This window comes from Haplochromis burtoni, unplaced genomic scaffold, assembly GCF_018398535.1.
Source record: "Haplochromis burtoni strain Fernald_Lab_line unplaced genomic scaffold, NCSU_Asbu1 Contig_85, whole genome shotgun sequence".
Classification (NCBI taxonomy): domain Eukaryota; kingdom Metazoa; phylum Chordata; class Actinopteri; order Cichliformes; family Cichlidae; genus Haplochromis; species Haplochromis burtoni.
In genome coordinates, this window is record NW_024582446.1 from 1,986,839 (window position 1) to 2,006,892 (window position 20,054).

Sequence of the window (20,054 nt, forward strand, 5' to 3'; positions counted from 1 at the left end):
CAAATCCTACCATGTGAATTCATGGATTTTTTTTTTCACATTCTGTCTCTCACAGTTGAAGTGTACCTCTGGTGCAAATTACTGACCTCTGTTATCATTTTAAGTGGGGGAACTTGCACAATCGGTGGCTGACTAAATACTTTTTTGCCCCACTGTATCTGGTGGCAGATATTCAGCATGGTGTGATCATAGTGGGATCTTTTTCAATTTACAATTTTAGTATATGTTTGCATTAGTATAAATTTAAACTCAAGGAAATGGGCGAAAAACGTTCAAGTTTAGCCCAAAAGTGTCAAGTTCCTACATAGCTGCAGATTAGAGAGACTTGCTTTTAGAAGGGCATAGGTATCTGTTAATACATTATTCCTAATAGATAAAATAAATAAATACATCTTTTTCTCTACTGTACATTTCTATTGTCTAATTATCACAATCTTAGCTTCAATTATGACGTATAGATGCGAAGATTAAAGCTTTTCAAGCTTGAAATCCTAATGAAAGATTAATGGCACTTAAAAACAAAGAATTCTGCAGTGCTTACAATAAGGTTCAATTTTAATATATCCAAAAGCAAACCTTGATTTCTTTTTAGACTTGATTTCAGACTTCTAAATTACTCATTGGTCATTCGTGCACTTTTGGAAAAATGTTATATTATAGGAGTGGCAACTTTTCTTAGGTTCTGGATGTAGTTTTAAAGTTTTGCGTGCAGCAGGTTTTGGTGGTAGTGCTTCAGCGTCTCTTGCTGTCCTCAGTGTCACCCTGCATTCCTCCGTTGCTCATTACTGCCCTCGCTGCTGAGCCAGCCCTGGCCTGAAGAGTTAGGAGATAAGACCTGTTAACACCACAACTTCCTGTGGATGTATATATATATCTGGCTTTGTCCTGGAAAAGATGGCGACCGAGGAATGCTTTGGGCAGCTGGACAGTATGACATTGATGGTCGGTGTAAATGCTTGAAGTAATCTTTAGACCTTTGCTTGGCTGTACAGATCAAAATGTTCTGGTGAACTGTTTGTACCATTGATGCTATTTGTGATTAGCACAGACTCTAAACAAGTTGCTTTCTTTTGCTGTTTTCTTGTGATGAATTAGGGCATTGTTTTCCTTAGCCCTCAGTTGCAGCACTAATTTTAATTGTCTCTGCATATAAGAAATTCAGTCTGAATATTGAGCCTCAAAGAATGACATGTGAGAGACTTCTGCCTCTGCTTTTTTATTTGTTTGTTCCTTACTGGCATTTTTCTCAGGTAGAAATTATCCAGCAATGTGTCAGCCTATTGGTATCATCCGACCCTCGTGTCAGACTTACATGGATACAAAGTTTGGACTTTGTTTTCAACGGGCACATTACCTGCATTTCCTAACAGCTGCATTTCCATGAATGCTCAGGAGCAATCACAGGATATAATATAGATGTTCTTTGTCTGCATCGCAAATGATATCCTCATTGTGTGGTTACGCTGGTTTTGTGTACACCTATGAAGGAAATGTAGTTGCCAGAAAATGCCATCACAAAAATAACCCCCAATGAACAAACACTTGGCAACAGTGGGAAGCAAAAGCTCCCTTTTAACAGAAAGAAATATTCAACAGAACCAGTCTCAGGGAGGACCATCTTGCTTTAAAATATACAAACACACGGGAATAACAAGTGACAGGACCGTAGGTTTCACAGATGCAACAAGACAATCGGTGTTTCTTTTACCTCACCTGCCAGTGCTCTAGCTCTATGACGGGTCTGTGCCTGGCTCCCAGTTTTACCAAAACACAGTGAATGCATGGTGTAGCTTGTTATACTTTAATACAATGCAACTGATAAACTGCTACTCTGCTTCTAGCTTGCATTACACTGAACTGATAGGGTGTGTCTGAACATCACACAGTGTTTGCTTCCAAATATTTTTTGTCTCATTCATTCATCCCGTTCGTCGGAGAAAACCCCCCAATAAGAACAGAAAAGATTCAAATACGTGTTGGTTTGTTTTTCTGCTTGAGGAGACTGATTCTCAGTGGTTTCTATAGTTTTAGGCCAACTCTAATTGAATCCTGACTCATGACTGCAGAAATGAACAGTCTTGCCATGGTAACAAGGATTATTTGAAGCCATCTTCCAAGGCTTCCAGTTCTTTTAAAGCAGTATCCCACAGAGGCAAAGATACATGTGGCTTGCTGGCTGAATTTAGAGAGCAGTTATAAGAATGAATCTGTGAGCACCCTATCACTCCTTTGTAATATGTTACATCATGCTAGACAAGATATTAGGTATACCTGAAATGTAGAAATGTAAACTTTAACCACATAAGATGCTTCTGCTTGCAGCAATAAAGCACCTCGTGTAAGTCTTTCCCTGTATGTTTGTCTTGAAGATGAATCCTTACTGTTCTCTCATGTGTGGGCAGGTTATGAAAGTCTGGAGGACAACTACGTGCAAGACAGCAAGATGGGCTTCGTCATCAATGCCATCAATGCGATGGCCCACGGGCTGCACGATATGCACTCTCACCTTTGTCCCGGCCACGTGGGGCTCTGTGATGCCATGAAGCCTGTTGATGGAAGCCACTTACTGGAATTCCTTCTGAAGACATCCTTCACAGGCGTGTCCGGGGAGGACATATGGTTCGATGAGAACGGCGATTCTCCTGGAAGGTAAACCCACTTTTCTTATTGTTTTAGGTGAAAGGAATTTTTTTAGACATTTTTAGAAAAAGTCGTTTAATTAAGACAGCATTAACTGACCTTCGGTTTCACCCAGCGGAGGGCAGTGAACCTCCAGTGCTTAAAGGGAAAAAATCCAATATATTCACTATTCAGTAACAGAGAACAACTAAATTAAAATTAAAGGTGATTAAAACCGGGATAAATGTAATGTTTTAAAAACTGCTGATAAATGTAAATTGAGGCACTACGATATTTTACCCACTAGCAAGACACACCATTAACCAGGGTACACCTTGCTAGTGGGTTGGACCAGATTTTGGTCCATGTTGACACAATATTATCACACAGTTGCTGCAGATTTTCTGTACTTCTACAATGAGAATCTCCCATTCCAACACATCCCAAAGGTGGTATAGTGGACTGTTGGACTTTTTACTCACTGGGTATTTCTCTTTTTGGACCAGTCTCTGTAAACCCTAGACATGGTTGTGTGGGAAAATCCCAGTAGATCAGCAGTTTCTGAAATACTCAGACCAGCTCATCCGGCACCACAAGCCACACTAGGTTCAAAGTCACTTAAATCACTTTATTAAAAAAAACAGCAGGTTCTCTACACGACTAAATGCACTGAGTTGCTTCCATGTGATGCGGCTGATTAGATATATGTTTTTGTGAGCAGTTGAATAGGCATCTATAGAAAAGTGGTTGGTGATTATTGGCTGATCTAAAGCACAATCGTGATCATAACAGCACACAACTTCCAGTAAGTAAACCACATACAGTATTCTCATGTAAGTCCGTTCATGTCATTAAATCACAAAGTTTATGGTTAAGCCGTTGAGATAAAGTTAAATATTCTCCAAATTGTATGTAGTAAAAGGGTCAGTGACTTCTTTTATGCTGAGTGAGTATGATCCGCCTAAGAAATACCAGTAAACATAACATCTATCAGCAATGGTGAAAGATCTTCCTCTGAGCCATTTCTTTCTTTCCACAATCAGGTATGAGATCATGAACTTTCAGCATGTGGAGACCAGTGTTTATGATTACATCAACATCGGCTCCTGGCACGAGGGCATGCTGAGTATCGATGATGACATGATCCAGATGAACCGCAGTGAGATGGTCCGCTCTGTCTGCAGTGAGCCCTGCTCCAAAGGAGAAATCAAGGTTAAGCTCGGATCTTGTACATCTTGTGATCAAACATCCCTGTTACATCTTTGTTATTCAGTCTCTACGTCACACTTGTATGAGGTATTTGTGTAAAGTTTTTACAAAACACAGTAGGCCCCACATTGTTCATCTCGCACATAAATAGTTAGCTTGGCAACATTGTACCTGAATGAATTGAAGTAACATTGTAAAGAAAAGTGGGTCAAACGTCTGCCACAATGATGTGAGGGAATTATAAAGCCATGCAAAGAATGATGACTTCAAGTTATTGCTTCATAAACACGGCTCTCCACGCTATTAAACCATGGGGTTTATACAGTGCTTCTGCATTTTTGCTTAGTTTTCATCAAATAAATGATGACATGGTGTGACATATCATGTGGTGTTGTTAATCTGAGGTTGTGTTTATGTTTGGTGTTTTTTCTCATGTCTTTTTCCCTATGCTGAACCTTTCTATCTTTGTTTTTACTGTGTTGAAAACAAATATTTAAATATTTATGTAGATCTGGCCTTCCTTGGACATCAAAATATATCCATGATAAATATAGTTACTTTTAGAAGAGTATACTTTTGATTACCTTGCATGTTTTATGAACCAGGTGATAAGGAAGGGAGAGGTGAGCTGCTGCTGGATCTGCACTGCCTGCAAAGACAATGAGTACGTCCAGGATGAGTTCACGTGCAAGGCCTGTGACCTGGGCTGGTGGCCTGACAAAGAACTGGAAGGTTTGCTTGCACTCTTCACTTATCCGCTTGTGTAAATCTTTAGCTGCTTTAAATACTGTGCAGGGCCTGGCACATGACCCCACTGGATTTTTTTTAGAGATTAGTTAAATAGGAAAAAGGGAAAAGGAAATTTAATCAACCTCCCAACACCTCTAAAGGTCAGTTTTTTACATGTTATACTTGGATGTTTCAAAGGGTCCTAATATACTATGACGTGTGTAACAGTCCTCACAAAAATTATACACACTATATTAGTAAATCAGTGAACAAAGAGGTGATTTTATAGCCTATTTCACAAAGGAATCTTAGTAAACACAATTTGAAGCTTAAACAAAAAAACCCCAAACAAACAAACACCATCTTCTGGTCTCTCAATTAAAAAGTAAATAAATGCAATAAACGCATTTTAGATAATGTCTACCAGCTTCTTGAAATCACCAATGCTCCAGTCAGTATACAAAAAAAGATCCTGGACAAAGTGATTCATCTGATCCACACAGCAAATTTTGCTGCTCTGCAGTTTTGTCATTTAAATTGAGATTAATTTAGGTTGCTTCAGTGGCCACAGGGTATGTTTCTGCTGCATGACTGATGCTTGCAGAGATAAGAAGAGTTTCTTCTGGCTTATCTGAGGCAGTTTTTTTTTTTAAAGTTAAGTTCCTCCAAGCTTTTACTTCTCCTCCTCTTACCTGCACCCTGTACAGCCTGTCCCGCTAAGATTTTTGCAGCGCTATTTCACAAACCTGTTCTGTCCTATTTTCATTGCTTTCCCATGACACCTGAGAGCCATTCATCATCTTCACCATTTCATCCGACAGCAGCCCTAGTTCACTTACCACTCTTCTGGCCCACTTTCAAAGGTCTTCTGTGGCTTTCAAAGACACTTCCTTAATAGGATCATCCTTCCTCCATGCTGTTTCATTTTTTATTTTTACAGCCACAGATGTTTGGATACACATGAAAACAGCATAATGCGTAGCACAAAGAAGGATATAAAAATATTCTTGTGCACTTTTCTAACCCTACCTCTTGGCATTGTACAATAAATAAATAACACAACATGAATTAGACATTCAAAGTGTGTTCTCAGCATGAGGCAGAGAGGCGAGCTTATTTGGATCCATGAAAAAGCAGTTAGTTATTTTGTCCTGCTGCACCAGCACCCCTCCTCTGCTGGCTGCAGCCCAGCCTTGCCATGGCTGAGTAGAAAGAGGCTTATTTATAGTTGAACTAAAAACCTACTTTGAGACTTACTGTATTTTCTCAGGCAAAGATGGATTTTATTAATTTCTAATGTGTCCATACAGTACAACGTTAATATATTAGACTTTTCATTGAAAATGACCCTTTATTTAACTACGTTTCTCTAAATAATCATGAATATATCCCCAGAGCTGGTGCTAAAGGGATAAAAAATGTATAGAGTTGGCCAGCTTTTAGTATACTGTGGCTGTGTTTTTATAACCCATGTTTTTCCCCTTTACAGGCTGTGAGCCGATCACTCTACGCTATCTGGAGTGGAGAAATCCAGAGTCCATTATCCAAGTGGTCTTCTCCTGTCTGGGCATCCTGGTAACATCATTTGTTACCTTCATCTTTGTCTTATACCGCGACACACCAGTGGTCAAATCCTCCAGCCGGGAGCTCTGTTACATCATCCTTGCAGGGATCTTCCTGGGCTATCTGTGCCCTTTCACTCTCATCGCTCGACCCACCGTGGCCTCTTGCTACCTCCAGAGACTCCTCGTCGGACTCTCAGCTGCCATGTGCTACTCAGCCCTGGTAACCAAAACCAATCGCATCGCTCGCATCCTGGCGGGCAGCAAGAAGAAGATTTGCACGAGGAAGCCGAGGTTCATGAGCGCTTGGGCTCAGGTGGTCATCGCCTTCATCCTGATAAGTGTCCAGCTCACACTGGAAATTACCCTCATCGTCATGGAGCCTCCTGAACCCGTCAAATCTTACCCCAGCATCAGAGAAGTCTTCCTGATCTGCAACACCAGTAACCTTGGTGTTGTAGCTCCACTGGGCTACAACGGCCTGCTGATCATGAGCTGTACCTATTACGCCTTTAAGACCCGCAACGTCCCTGCAAATTTCAATGAGGCCAAATATATTGCCTTCACCATGTACACCACATGTATAATCTGGCTGGCGTTTGTGCCAATCTACTTTGGCAGCAACTACAAAATCATCACTACGTCCTTTTCTGTGAGCCTCAGCGTGACTGTAGCTTTGGGGTGCATGTTCACTCCAAAGATGTACATCATTATCGCCAAACCTGAGAGGAACGTGCGCAGCGCATTCACCACCTCCGATGCGGTGCGCATGCATGTCGGCGACGGTAAAATTGCTTGCCGAAGCAACAGCCTGTTGAACATGTTCAAGAGGAAAAAGAACACTGGAAATGGCAGGTAGGTTCATTAATTGAGTCTGTGAGTCCTGCTCCTGAGGCACCTCAGGGATGCTGGTTTTACTGTAATTCCCTCTCAAAGGGAACGTGATGTCTTACTGTATTCACTTTCCTAGGGACACCTGTTGTAAACTGTGACGGATATAGGTCAGTACCCAATTCACACAGCCAGTTCAGCCCTTGATCTGTTATTAAAATTAAAACAAGCATCTCTGTGTGCTAAGGGATGGCAAATTAGATCCCTAATACAGAATGCAGGGTTTCTCCAGGGCTTCAATAGCATTTAAGGTGTTTCTTTTGAGATGTTATATTCAAAACCTGTAGATACCCTGTAATACTGACAATACTTTTTAAAAAATCAAATCAAATAAAAATAATGACATTAGTTTTTTACATGAAGCAGAAATGCTCTTTCTGTCTCCACTTTTCTGGGTTCCTATGAAGTAACAGCCGTCTTTATTTTGTTCATAGTTCTAATGGAAAGTCTGTGTCATGGTCTGAACCAGGTGCAAGACATCCTCCAAAAGGGGATCACATGTGGCACAGACTGTCAGTGCATGTGAAGAGACAGGAAGCAGGTTCCAATCAGATGGCTGTCATCAAACCCTTAACTAATACCTACCATAACACGGGCCTGGAATTCTCAGACCTCAGCACTAAGACTTTGTACAATGTGGCTGAGGAGGATGAGAGTGACCCTGTCCATTATAACTCCCCTGACACTCCCCCTATGGTGGCCCACGGGCAAATGCCTGCCAGTGGGCTGAAAAAAGATGTGCACGAGGAAGTGGAGCTCTATTCCCCCGAGCCTTTGCAGCAAAATAGCATTATCCCCCCCAAACATGTTGTGATGGACCGCCTGCAAGAGGAGGGGGTGGTGAGCAAGTTCAACAGTGACATGCCTGAGATCCGTGATATGATAAGCATGCCTGAGGCTGTCAGTGGTGGGATGCCAGTGTACCATCAGGCTCACCTCATCCAGCAGGAGCCTGTCCTGCCTGTGCAGCTCGACCCATTTGATGAGGAACCTGTCTTCCCTTTAGAGGAGGAAGAAGAGGAGGAAATGAATGAGCAGTTTGGCCTTCTCCACGGCTACATGTACAACAACTCCCAGATTCATGACGAGGAGGACTTTGTTGAGGTCAAATTAGCAACAGAGGACTCTCTGGCTCTGATGCCCCCCTCGCCTTTCCGTGATTGCACCGGTGCTCTAGTAAGCCCCTTTCCCAACTCGCCAGTGTCCGAGTCGATTTTGTGCACACCTCCCAATGTCACATACGCCTCCGTCATCCTCAGAGACTACAAGCAAAGCTCCTCAACTCTGTGAGGGCACGCCCTAAATGTTGACGCTTGTACTATAAGTTTTTATGTGTTGTATATGATTTTACATAAGGAAAAAGTGATCCCGTGGTCTGTCAAGTCATTTTTCACTCCTAATAGCTTTTAAATGATAAGGGTGAGACATACTGTAAATTTCTAATATAAGCTTTTAGAGACAAAAATAACTGTATATATATATATTTATGAAATATTGTTTGATAAATGTAGATTAGGTATCAATCTGATTAGTTTTTGGACTTTAAAGGTAACTTAATGAGCATAGCTAATATAAAATTATTCACTTTAATAATAAGGAAATTTGTTTTGTGTGACACATTGCGTGTCATGACCTTTGTCGGGCAAATGTAGAGGTTTAAAGCAAGAGTTGTTCTTTTAAAAAAACTCCCTCATTGACTTTCTTGGCGAGGAATAGAAAACTAGGTCAATGTCACTCTCGTATATGTTTCTAGCTGCTCATAGTAGCTTCGTATCTAGTATACGGACATAAAAGTGGCATCCAGCTTCACAGCTAAGAAGAGTTACACCCCCAGAACTATAAAACTATCTACTTAAGCTTGAAGTGCAGGGTAAAATGTTAATAAATGCCAACTTTATTGTGAAAAAAGATATTATATTGTGAATCTCTGATGGATACAGTACTGCCAAACAATTGCACTGTACCTTGAATGTAGCAGAGGACAAGTTCAAGTGCCACGTTTGTTTTTCTTTTGTACATTTATCTTATTTATATGGTCTTGAGAGGCAATTTGAACCAGTTTTAAACTTGTATGTTTTATAAATAGACATCCGCTTTCAGAACTCTATATTATTGTATTGTGAATGTATGAATTGTGTATCTTATTTTGGTATTCTATATGAATTGTTAGTATTAAAGAAGAGAGTAGCTGTTTATGCTTATATTGTGTGTGATTGGTTGTGTACAACAATCCATTTCCTAAATATTTAGACTTTAACTTCCTATCAAAATTGTATAGTGTAATAAAGTGATACTATTTGCATTAGTTATACATCGATATAAGCTATATGAAGTTCAGTGTAAAATATATCTACAGTTTTGAAATGGTAGTTGCTGTAGACGACAATTTTGAAGGGCACTTGTTTGATTTGAGTACATTAAATATTTTTTATGCTTTTGTCTTTCATGTTTTTCAAGTTGAAACATTAGGTGGCTCTGTGCTCTTGGCGTGGTTGCTAGTGATTTATAAATCAAAGGTCAGCTTTTTATTGCTCTGGTTTGAAGGAAGAATTTCAAAACAGGGACACCGTAGGAAGTAGTGACACAGGGAATAACGCAGAGTGTTGTAACACTGTTATTTCTACAAATTGTTATTTTACTTTAAAACTCTGTGTAAATGTGACCTAGTTTTACACAATTATTAGGAAAATATTTTATCTGTCTCGATGCCTGTCAGCTCGTGGACCGCAGCATGGGAAGGATTTCGGTGACATTATCTACAGAGAAGCTTTTTAAAGTTTTAGTCATTGGGGATCTGGGGGTTGGGAAAAGCAGCATTGTCATGCGTTATGTTAATAAACGCTTTGATGAAACATACAAAGCATCCATTGGAGTTGACTTTGCCCTAAAGACAATTGAATGGGATCCCAAGACAGTGGTGAGACTACAGCTTTGGGATATTGGAGGTGAGTTTCAAAACTATAAAGCAAATTCCTGTACAAAAATACTGGATGAAGAGGCTAAATCTAATTTTATGGCATCTGTTATAAACTCTGTAGAGTCTGTAGTGAAAACACGATTTAAAAAGTTTCTCCAAAGCTTTTATCTGTAAACGTTTTAAATGCAGTAAAGTAATATCTCGATACATTTATTTATATATAATGTGTATTTGAATAGAGTATACCAGAGATACACTCACTAGCCACTGCATTAGGTATACATTTTCTACATAATATCTAATTGGCATGGCAGCAACTCAGTGCATTTAGGCATGTGAATGGTAAAGATGAACTGCTGAAGTTCAAACTGAGCATCAGAATTGGGAAGAAAGGTGATTTAAATGACTTTTAATGTAGTACGGGTGTTGGTGCCAGACAGGCTGGTCTGAGTATTTCAGAAACTGCTGATTTACTGGGATTTTTCCCCAAAAAACATCTATAGGGTTTAGGGAGAATGGTCCAAAAAAGAGAAAATGTCCAATGAGTGGCAGTTCTCTGGGTGAAAATGCCTTGTTGAGGACAGCAGAGAGGCCAGACTCCTCTGAGCTAAGACAACAGTAACTCAAATAACCACTTATTACAATAATGAATGAGCAATACATCAAACCTTGAAGCAGGTGGGCTTTAGCAGCAGAAGACCAGAAGTGTAAAAACACTGAAGTTACAGTTTGCACTGGCGCACCAAAATTGGACATATTGGAAAAACATTTCCTGGTCTGATGACTTTTGATTTTTTCAGCAACCTGTGGAAGGTAGGTACAGAATTTGGAAACCTGGCTCCATCCTGCCTTTTCATCAACAATTCAGACTGGTTGTGGTTACTGTGGGTTATTTTTTGGCACATTTTGGGCCTCTTAGTTCCATTTTTTAAACCCCACAGCCTACAGAGGATTGTTGTTGACCATGGCCACCCCTTTATGTCCACAGCGAACCCATCTTGTTACGACTGCTTCCAGTCACAAATGTCACAAATCCAGTAGCAAGGTGTACTTAATGAAGTGGGTGCTGAGTGTACATTTAAATTTAAAATGATAGAAAGTACACTTATTTGCCTAAAATATATTTTAAATAAACAAGAACTCTGGAGGAAGGCATTTTATTTGCACATAATATTCCAAAATTGCACATTTTTTAAAATTCATCCAAATCCATTTTTTCCCCTGTGGAAATTGTATTTTAGTTCTTTTTTGGTGACACAACTTTTATACACATTTTTAAAGTTAAATTTAAGTTTAAGTTTGCTGAATGCTTTAGTGCCTGGAAACTCAAGTCAAACTGCAGTGGGGTTTTTTTTTTTTTGATCCATTCTTTACTCAGAGCTAATTTTAATCCTAGCCAGTGTCCATGGAAACATATGATTTTATTTCAGAAAATTATCAGTAGTCTCTCAGTTCTTACATAACATTTAGGTTGCAGTCTGATTTGACATGATACTTCAGACCAAAAAGAAATAATAGCTGCCATGAGGAAAAAAAAGACACATTCCTACTTGCAGCCAGGTTTTATTAGAAGTTGAGCAAAAGGATCCATTACACACATAATTTTATTATCCCTCAAGGCCAAGAGAGGTTTAAGAACATGTCCCGAGTGTACTACAAAGAGGCGATGGGAGCAGTAGTGGTCTTTGACATTACAAACAGCTGCACCCTGGAGGCTGCCTCTGAGTGGAAGCAAGACCTGGATACCAAAGTGCGTCTTGACAGTGGCCAACCGATCCCTGCTGTCCTGCTGGCCAACAAATGCGACCTGACGGGGAGGGATGGAGCCTTGGTGTCCTCTCTGGACAGCTTTTGTAAAGACAACAGCTTCCTGGGCTGGTTTGAGACTTCTGCTAAGGTTTGTGCAACCATAGAAGGGGAATATGTGCCTTCAGTAACAGTCAGTGTTGGGTGTTTAGAGGTAATAACATTAGGATATTCAGCAGATCATTAACTGATTATCTGAGGGATTGGATTCTGTTTGACTAATTTAATAGATTTTATATCTAAAAATATTACTATTGCAAGTAAGCATACTGCATGAGATCCTGCATTAGACTTGCATGAGGGCATGCTTTATTGCATGTGTGAACTTTATCACTGCAGCTACTGCATATAACCTGTTTATATAAATATGTAAAAATATTAAAACACGCAGCCAAAAACTTAACCCGGCGGATGCACGCACAATGTTCTAAATCGTGTTCTTCCCTGCTTTTTTTTTTTAGGAAGATATAAATATTGAAGAGGCAGGTGCCTTCCTTGTCAAACAAATAATGCTGTGTGACACCAGCCTGTCCGTTGAAGAGCACCACTGGGATAGGATCAAAGTGAACCAGACTCCCACGGAGAGTCAGAGTCAGTCACTGTGCTGCGGGAGATCACTGTTCTGAGACAAAGAGCCAAACGAAAGCTACTGCTGGTTAAACAGAACCTGACCTGTTTGTGGTGCTGGGACATGAATCCACAGCCGCCTCAGTGAAGCTATGACAGAAAGCCACCAAGCTTCAGTAGCTTTATATTCATATTTCTGCTTTGCTGATTTTTCTCAATAATCTATGGACTGTGTGGGCTGCCTCATAAACACCTCTGTGGAGACAATGAGCTCATTCCTCTGATAAACCACTGATCCAGTCAGGATAATAAACAGATCAGCATGATACACATCCTGCTGGGAAAAGCCTGTGACACTCACTGCACAACCAAGACGTGCTAGTGAATGACCCACTATGATGAGGAGCCACAAGCTATCTAACGTTTATTCCCATGCAGAAAAACAGCGAAAATGTATATTTCATCAAATAGTCCTCATCAAATGACACTTTATTTGATTGCAGCTTCCACTGTGCCTTCGTCTGTTATGCAACCCATGCATATAATTATCTCTTAATCACTTTTGCAGTAAGATGAGCTAAGACCCATGCACAAGCAAGGCATCTCAGATTGATATGGCCAAAAGCAGAGAAAAGCTATCAGCATGACCTGATTTTGGTGGAGAAAAGAGATTTGTGAAAATGCCCAGAAAGTACACAGTGTCCTATACTGGGAGCAGAGCATTTAGCATCTATCTAACAAATATCAGAAGAGTGAGTGTATGTGACTGTATGTGTCAATGAAGTAAAATATCAGCCACTAAATTCTGGCTGAGATTGAAATAAAACCATTTGGAAGTAAATGACAAGCTCATCCATTCATCGCACACCCTCGACAGGTTACCAGGCTTATAAGTTCATTATTTCGTTAGTTTAGTTATTGCTACACTGCCTAAAGTAACTGGATAATTCTACGTTGATCAACTTAACAAATATATTTCTTGCCTCTTTTTCATGGACAGTTTGTTCATTTAAATCATGTCACCATGACCTTTTTAAAGGCTTGTAAATTTTATGCTTTAATCAGTTACAAGGTGTTTTAACAGAATACGTTTGAAATAATAACTTTTAATTGAGTGGTTTGTTTTAATGCTATTAATGTGAAATTAAAGTGCCTTCAAAGTCGGACATTTAAACCAGTGCAATGTACGATACCTTGTCTTGCTCATTGACATGTTTTGTGTTGCTCAGGTTATTTTTGCACACCAATCTGTTCTTTGCTGTCCTGTAGTTTTACTTTTCGGTGTCCTTGCAGTGCAGCAAGGGAACTGTTCTACATCCTGCCGCTGGTTACCTTTTCAGAGTAGCATTTGTCCAAATTCAGCCACTGTCTCCAGATGTGTCATGAGAATGGATTTAACCTTGGAGTATAATCACATAATGTTTTGTTATATCAGCAGTTGTTGACGTGGCATTAATTTGCATTACCATAAATTTCCCCCCAAATAGATTAAAAAGTTAAAAATGGGCACCATAATTTCCCATATTTATCCAAACCCCATCACAAATTCATCTGATCTCTACATGCTGATCAAAGGAGTTGCAGCATAAAAGCCAGCAAGGTAGTTTACCTCATGTAGCAATTGTGCCTGAGGCAAAACGATGGAAGAAGTAACACACAACTGCTAATTTTGGATGTATGTCCCAGTTTCTGGAGACCTACATTCAGAAGTCAAAGAGGGATGCTGGCCCCAATACTTTTTCACATCGGACACAAAAGCCCCGCTCCTTAACTTGTTTATAAATATGACAGTTTGAATGGATGGGAGCCTCACTCCCAGCAACAGATCCCATCACTTGTGCATTATTGATATTGCCCTGTTTTATCAACCCTCCGGCGTGCATTTTCTCTGGCAGCTTCGTTCATATATTCATGACTGCATGACAATTTCAATTTAGTCAAACTTGTGAATAGGTTTATAAAGCGTAAAGCTTTGTGCATAGCTTTGCTGTGCCTCTCACTGTCTCCCATTGTGCCTTGTGTGACCCATTTTATGATGTCCTGTGTGGAAAAAGTCTTTGAATAGAAGACATTTGCAGACATTCTCCTGCACCTACATTATATATGTTGATGTGCCCGAGTCCATAAATGCAAGAAAAGAAATGCTAGAATATGAATGAACCTATACCCTTTAAACTGACCACGTCCTGAACCATCAAGGGGCTCCATGATGACGGTCTGGAATCCTTACGTTGCTGTCCATGGTTCTGAATTTTTGTCACAAGGCGAGTTCTCAAACACAACAAAATACAGATTTAGAGGTTAATAGTTTTGCTAGTAGATGACGCCATCTAGTGCACAAAATATACCTGTGCAAAGACACTTTGAGAAGGGACACAAAGTGTTTTTTTCTTTTGTGTTGCTGTCCACATCAACACTGAGACAAACTGATTCTATCTGAAAATCCTGTTTCTGATTCTAAAGGGTTATTGGCAGTACTGAACCAGTCCTGTTTCCCCCATCAACCACCAACATGTTTTGCTTCATCGCATCATGTTTCTGAATCAGATTTTTAAATTTGTAGCTACATTTGCTGCATTTAAGTGTGATCTATAGCAGTTTAAAGGATAAGCTAATCAGATGTTTTGCATGTAATGATCTGCAAAATAACCAGTGCCAATGAAGCTACTACTTTTTTAAAAGCAATATTTAAAGTAGCATAAAATGCAAATACTCAACTTCTTCCACTTTGTGATCAGTGCTGTCTGTCAAATCCACAAACTGCACTGAAAATGTTTTTATTTATATTATTTGGTATGCATTCTTTTTTTCCCCCCAGCAGTATGAATAATTGAAGTTCATACAGTTATGATAAAAATAAAGTACTCACTCTTTCTATTCTAAGGTTTTACATATCAGGACATTATAAATAATAATAATAATGTGGTCCTTCAAGTCGGGCAAGTACAACCTCAGATAAACAACACATGACATATTACACCATGCCTTTATTTAACAAGAATTAAGCCAAAATGCAGAAGTAGACATACATGCAAAGCACATTCTCACAGGTTTCATAGGAATTACCTCTATAAACACAGACGATTTGACAGAGACTACCTGAAAAACATGTAACATTAACATGTACTTTGGTGTAGTATGGATGGTAGTAGGAGGTGGGGGTCTTTATCAATACCAAACGCTGAAGCAGTATAAAAAAAGAAAATACTAAAACACTGAATATAATACAGCATATTAGTACAAATACCTCATACCAACTGTCAGACACAGTGGTAGTGGGCTGATGATGGTCACTGAGTGAACTCCTCTTCATACTAAAGCATTTTGGAGTCAAATGTGAGACCATCTATCTTAAAGTCAAAGCTTTCTGAAATTAGGTAACGAAACAGGACAATGATCCAAAGCACAGCAGAAAAGAGACTGAGTTAATAAATTAAGCTTAAGAAATGAGAATACAATATGTTTTGTTTTGTTTTTGCAACAGTCAACAGGTAAGAAAGTGTCTAGAAGTCTATTATGTGTAGACAAAACACTGTAATCTTGTGTTAGATGCTTTTTTTGTGCTTGAATGATTTATAAGTCTAAAATTACATCACTCTTAAAATGGCCAGGTACAAGAACTGGACTGGAAATGGACAAAAGAGCAGCAAAGCAAAGCTTTGGCATTCAGAAAGTCTGAGCCATTGTAAAAATTTACAAGAAAATCTACTTGGAAGCAAAATATAGGAGCAGTTCAAGACTTTTTGCACAGTGTTGTATGTGATATATTATTGAAAGTCAATACAAAACCTTTGACAGAATTATATCCAGAAAAGAACCAAAACTAAACAATGTCTTAAATCGAATTTACAAAAAGGCTCTGACGTTTTAAACGTGTATTGCAAAGGCCATGGCTTCAATGTCTCATTAGGTTAACTCGACAATTTTCTGTCTTTTGTGTCTTCCACGTGACTTTGTCAGGTGTACCATTTAAGGGGAGCTGCTTAATTCCTGAATCAGTTAAAATAAAACTATATGCCCACATGTGAAGTTTTTTAATGGGCTAATTAAAAGAATGACATATCACAAAGGTGAATATTTAACCAGGTTTTCCAGCTTTGTGTCCAATTCTCTGCAGAGCCAAAATAACCTCAATCTTCTTCCTTGGGGAACATAAGGAATGAGGAAATACGGCCTATTTTTCAGACATGCACAATAGATTGGAATAGAATACCAGAGGAGTACCCTTATATCGCGTTTCAGTGGGAAAGGGCGTTAGTAAAAGATGCTTGTGGCTACATTGTCTCCCTGCGTTATTTGTTTGCACTTTTAAACCACTCTTCAAAGGTCTGACAGGTGTCACTGGGGTAAGGTTTTGCTTCCCTCCCAGCCCTCGAGCATTGAGGCTACTCGGGACTCTTCTTTAGCCAGCAGGGGGCCTCAGGGCTATCTGAATTCCTTGTGTTGCTATGTAAAAAAATTATAACTAAAAATTGTTTGAAGAGCTCACAGCGCCAAAAACGTTAAGATTGTGGCAAAAATAAGGACTTTGATTTTGAGGATTTTTTTAAATTATAATTGAATTTTGAGCCACACAAAATGACCATACATAGGTGTTTAGAAATAATAACACTCCCTCTATTAAACTTACAATAATTTAAGGATATTGATGTCTTTTAAATTGGTTTAATTTGCTATGATAGCTATCAAAATGTATACTGTATATAATGTATATGTATATAAATGTAAACCTATTTATGCTCTTCTTTTTTCTCAGCAGGTGTCAACGCAAGCAGTTTTAAAACGTTTTGTCAGCTCACATTCCGATCGAGGTCACCTAATCTGACGGGTCACGGAATACACCGTAACACCGGTCCTGCATCCGGGTGACGGCAGAGCGCAGACTCAATCCCCGCTGCAGTTCACTGCGTTTCCGTAGCCACTTTGCTACCCGCTGAGCCCTGGTTGGGGAAGGAGCTGGCGGAAACGACTGATCCCGGTCGACTAAACGCCAAAGCTGGCAATATAAATGGCGCATTAGGGCTGCTATCGGAAGGGACTCTCTAAACCAATGTTCGTGACTCGGGCGCTTTTGGAGAATGCGTTGGCAACACCCTCCGTAACATGTGAGATGTATACAGAAAGGTATTAACTGTGCGTTATTTCGGCTAACTAGCTAGCAGCTACCCCCTTCTCTGTATCCAATTTATGGTAGCTCGCTTGATCTGTTTTCTGAACCGTCGCTTGTGTACCGGAGGAAAATGAAGAAGTTTAATATTCGGAAGGTGCTGGACGGCTTGACAGCGGCTTCTTCCTCCTCCTCCGCAACTGCTCAGCCGGGTACTCCCAGGGAAAACGATGTTGTCCAGGAGACTTTACAGTCGGAGCATTTTCAGCTTTGCAAGGTGGGTTTCCGTTAATAACAGCTAACATTAACGAACTGACAGTCAGATGACAGCAGCGTGACACAAAAAAAGAAAGGAAAAAACGCTGGCTGCTTTTATTTCTGGATATTAATTTCATTATTTAGGATGGAAACCACTTGAATGTGCACACACCAGATTTAAAGTCACACACTTGAACACTACAATGTGATTTATTTATATGTAATTATTTTTTTAGTCTATTTTAGCCAGCCCTGCCTTGATGTAGTCCATAGTGGGCTGTTTGCATTGCTCTGAATCTTTGAAACTGTATATTCGTCACTGTAAAATATCATAAAATTACAACACAACACTCACCCACCCCATTTGGACATTGCTCACTTCTATTCATGCTGGAGGTGCAGGTCTAACGTGGGTTTTAATGCGAGTTGTTGAGGGCAACATCTGCAGCCTGTATTTCGTTTATCATAATAATAGTGGATCCACTGCAAATTTCCCATGTTATGTTTCAAAGGTGGTGAGAAGAACACTTTTTATTGCAAAAACTCCAACTCTAGTAAATATCCACCACCTCTCTTACCTTCAGCTAAACTTCTACTTGGATTTTTATTATTAGCCACCACCATCCACGAGTGCAGCAATCGCTTCAGAGCATAATCTTTGTGGGTACAGTGCATAAGAGCATGTGAGTGAACAGCTTTGGCAAAATAAATAAATAAAACTGATCATTTAAATCATAACCTCACAGGTCGCTACACAAGAGCTCCCCAGCCTCATTTTTAATCATGCACGGTTTAGTAATGCAGACTGTTAGGGCTGCCTGGAAAGGTTTCGCCCACCAGCTTCAACTCCAGCTGGGAGCAGAACAGGTCAGGTCCCCGGGTTACAGGGCCATGGCATTACCTGTTATATAATCCTGCTGCAAGCTGCAGAGAGCTTATGGATGATTGAGCAATGTTTCCAACCTGAAACAATTGGGTTATAGATGCCTGATGATGATAATAATTTGGAGGATAAGCTACTGCAAGATTCAGACAATAAAAGTCCAGCTCAAGGTTGTCATATTGAGTTTTACTGTTGTTTTCCAAAATTAATACTTCACAGATATCAAGTAGCCATGAGAAAGATATTTCAATAATGTTTATGCTTTATCTAATTTCTTTTGATAATAGAGCACATTTTCCACATTGATGGCTTGCATTTCTTGGAGACTATAATTTTTTTAATGTCAGCTTGACTGTGTAGGAGATGATCGAATAGCTAGCTTAAGGTCTAATGTAAATTCTGCTTCTTCTTTTTTTCCTGCAGACTGTGCGTCATGGCTTTCCATATCAACCATCCTCAATGGCTTTTGACCCCGTACAGAAAATCTTGGCCATTGGGACTCAGACTGGAGCTTTGAGGCTGTATCCTTTTTCCCATGTGAAGAGTCATGCAAGGAAAGTAAAGGTTTACTTTTTTTTAAAAAACCCCAAAAAACACTCTCACCCACACAGTCGTGGCACACATGTGTAAGGAAAGTAAATCCGTGTCCAAGTTCCTGGAATCGTTTCCAGGAACATTTTTCCACTTAAGTTGGCATTCAGCATTCCACAAAGGCACGGGAGTTCACAGAGTAAATGATCCTTTCTGTCTATTGTCATCCAACGCTGCAAAACAAAGCATCTCCAAAACAAGCTAAAGGAATCTGAGTTCTTAGGCTTAGGATGTGTTTCTGTGCAACCAGCAGCCTCCTTCTCCTGGAGCACCCAGGCTCATTAGTGGTATCTCTGCAGTAGCATGAACAGCTCCTCTGCCATATGCCGAGGAGCCAACCTCATCAACTGTGCTGCCCAGTCAGTGCCAGGATGCCACTTCATATGTGCTGTAAACATAACTGGACTTGCACGACATGCACACACAATCAAGCTGCCACAGTGCTGTGTGGCCCCTCAGGCAGTTGGAAGTCAGTTTCGTATTTCTTTGTTTTGAAGGATAAAAATGTGCTTTTACAGCTAACATCCGTGACTCACAGCAGCAGAACTGCCCCTGGATTCCAGGCTATTAAACACTGCATGTGATAGTCTACTCATATCCAGGTTACGCCTTCAGGGCTGACCTATTAGTGTATCAGCTCAGGGTTTCCCTTTGTGCTGGTATCCTGCTTAAGAAGCCCACCTGCCTTGTTTAGATTTTCATTAAGTGGCTTTGTCCTCATCATTATCCACTCTCTAGATTAAGAGGGCATGCTGTTTTTTCACAGGGCTACTCCCACAGAACATACACTGCTTCCATGTTGTCCTAATGTGCAAGGTGGAGCTGATGGGATTACTGTCATTCAGGCAATTGGTCCATTTATCAAAAGATGGTCTGTATCGATCCACCTCACTGCCCCTGGAGTTTGGAACTGCT

The 20,054-nt window shown here is 40.0% G+C and overlaps 3 protein-coding genes across 10 annotated transcripts in view; all 3 read left to right on the top strand.

Moving 5' to 3' along the window:
• The window catches only part of grm1b (glutamate receptor, metabotropic 1b), a 25,572-nt gene extending 15,967 nt beyond the window's left edge, over positions 1 to 9,605 (top strand). For 2 of the 4 annotated variants that reach the window (XM_005926096.3, XM_042222418.1), the window contains 5 exons: positions 2,403 to 2,649; positions 3,663 to 3,831; positions 4,434 to 4,560; positions 6,047 to 6,974; positions 7,445 to 9,605. In XM_005926096.3, coding sequence (XP_005926158.1) covers positions 2,403 to 2,649; positions 3,663 to 3,831; positions 4,434 to 4,560; positions 6,047 to 6,974; positions 7,445 to 8,300 — 2,327 coding nt within the window. In that variant the 3' untranslated portion in view covers positions 8,301 to 9,605. The remainder of the gene's footprint in view (positions 1 to 2,402; positions 2,650 to 3,662; positions 3,832 to 4,433; positions 4,561 to 6,046; positions 6,975 to 7,444) is intronic. The other 2 variants (XM_005926098.3, XM_005926097.3) reach the window with 2 other exon arrangements.
• Positions 9,606 to 9,716: 111 nt separating this feature from the next.
• On the top strand, positions 9,717 to 13,518 carry rab32b (RAB32b, member RAS oncogene family). Its single transcript, XM_005926099.2, has 3 exons — positions 9,717 to 9,955; positions 11,547 to 11,824; positions 12,195 to 13,518. Exons 1-3 carry the CDS (start codon positions 9,742 to 9,744, stop codon positions 12,357 to 12,359), a joined length of 657 nt encoding a protein of 218 aa, XP_005926161.1. The 5' UTR covers positions 9,717 to 9,741; the 3' UTR covers positions 12,360 to 13,518.
• A 3,642-nt stretch (positions 13,519 to 17,160) lies between these two features.
• The window catches only part of stxbp5b (syntaxin binding protein 5b (tomosyn)), a 29,964-nt gene continuing 27,070 nt past the window's right edge, over positions 17,161 to 20,054 (top strand). For 2 of the 5 annotated variants that reach the window (XM_042222421.1, XM_042222420.1), the window contains exons 1-2: positions 17,162 to 17,684; positions 18,972 to 19,069. In XM_042222421.1, coding sequence (XP_042078355.1) covers positions 17,541 to 17,684; positions 18,972 to 19,069 — 242 coding nt within the window. In that variant the 5' untranslated portion in view covers positions 17,162 to 17,540. Of the gene's footprint in view, positions 17,685 to 18,971; positions 19,070 to 20,054 lie in introns of all 5 variants that reach the window. The other 3 variants (XM_005926100.3, XM_042222422.1, XM_042222423.1) reach the window with 3 other exon arrangements.